This window comes from Myotis brandtii, unplaced genomic scaffold (assembly GCF_000412655.1).
Source record: "Myotis brandtii unplaced genomic scaffold, ASM41265v1 scaffold797, whole genome shotgun sequence".
Classification (NCBI taxonomy): Eukaryota; Metazoa; Chordata; class Mammalia; order Chiroptera; family Vespertilionidae; genus Myotis; species Myotis brandtii.
The window spans coordinates 548,178-549,111 of record NW_005371210.1 but is presented as its reverse complement, the minus strand read 5'-3'; the positions used below and the strand labels follow the sequence as shown (position 1 = coordinate 549,111).

Sequence of the window (934 nt, the reverse complement as noted above, 5' to 3'; positions counted from 1 at the left end):
TCACAGAGCCAGGCAGGCCCACAGCCTCGTCACGGCCCCGCGAGCAGCTCCCTGGTCCGAGTGAGACATCGCCCGGCTGCCTCCTGCACACCCCACACGGGACCGAGCCCGTGACCTGGGCGTGTGCCCTGAGCGGGGATCGAACCGAGACCTCCTGGTTCCTGGGCCGACGCTCACCCACTGAGCCGCACTGCCAGGCTAGATCGGTGTTCCTGCTGAGACGTCTGTGCGCAGTCAGGGCCCTTGCCGGGCGGGAGTGTCCTTAGCTGGGGGCCGGCCCGTGGTGTGGGAAGGTCGGAATGATGGACACACTGTCGTGCTCAAGCCGTCCCACTCGGGAGGTCATTTTGGGACCTGGCACGGGGCTGCTGGTGTGCGGCCTGGAGCCCAGCCCCCGGGACATGCCAGGGAGGGGCCTGTGTCTCCGGTCGCCCAGCCCCTGGCCGTGCACGGCTCACCCTCAGTCCGGCCTCCACGCTGCTCGGGAACCTGTGGGCGTGGGACGGGCGCTCACCTCCTGCCGCTGCCCGTCTGTCCCATGGCACCGCCCAGCCGGCTGGGGCCGTGTCACTCCTCCAAGGGGCTGGTCCTCAGGGTCCGGGTCTTGCACACGATGCCCTGTGACACGGGTGTGGGGCGCTGTGTGCATGTCCATCTTCCGCCTTCCTCCAGTCCAGCCCCGGGTGGGCACGGCGGGACCGTGGGGAATCCTCCCCTCCAAGGCCACCGGCCCCGCTGACCATGTCCTCCCACAGGGACGTGCGGCAGAAGGTCCAGCTCGCAATCGCCCAGGCCTTCGGCATCAGCGCGTCCTCGCTGTACCTGACGAAGCCCACCTTCTTCTCCCGCATCAACAGCACGGAGGCCCGCACGGCCCATGACGAGTACTGGCACGCGCACGTGGACAAGGTGGGCCTCCGGGCGGCTGGGGGTG

The 934-nt window shown here is 69.6% G+C and overlaps 1 protein-coding gene across 1 annotated transcript in view; it reads left to right on the top strand.

The window, feature by feature from the left end:
* OGFOD3 (2-oxoglutarate and iron-dependent oxygenase domain containing 3) overlaps nucleotides 1-934 on the top strand; it is a gene marked incomplete at its 3' end in the record, with an annotated part of 7,477 nt that overhangs the window by 4,335 nt on the left and 2,208 nt on the right. Inside the window, exon 6 of the mRNA XM_014531247.1 lies at nucleotides 756-909. Within this exon, the coding sequence (XP_014386733.1) occupies nucleotides 756-909 (154 nt within the window). The remainder of the gene's footprint in view (nucleotides 1-755; nucleotides 910-934) is intronic.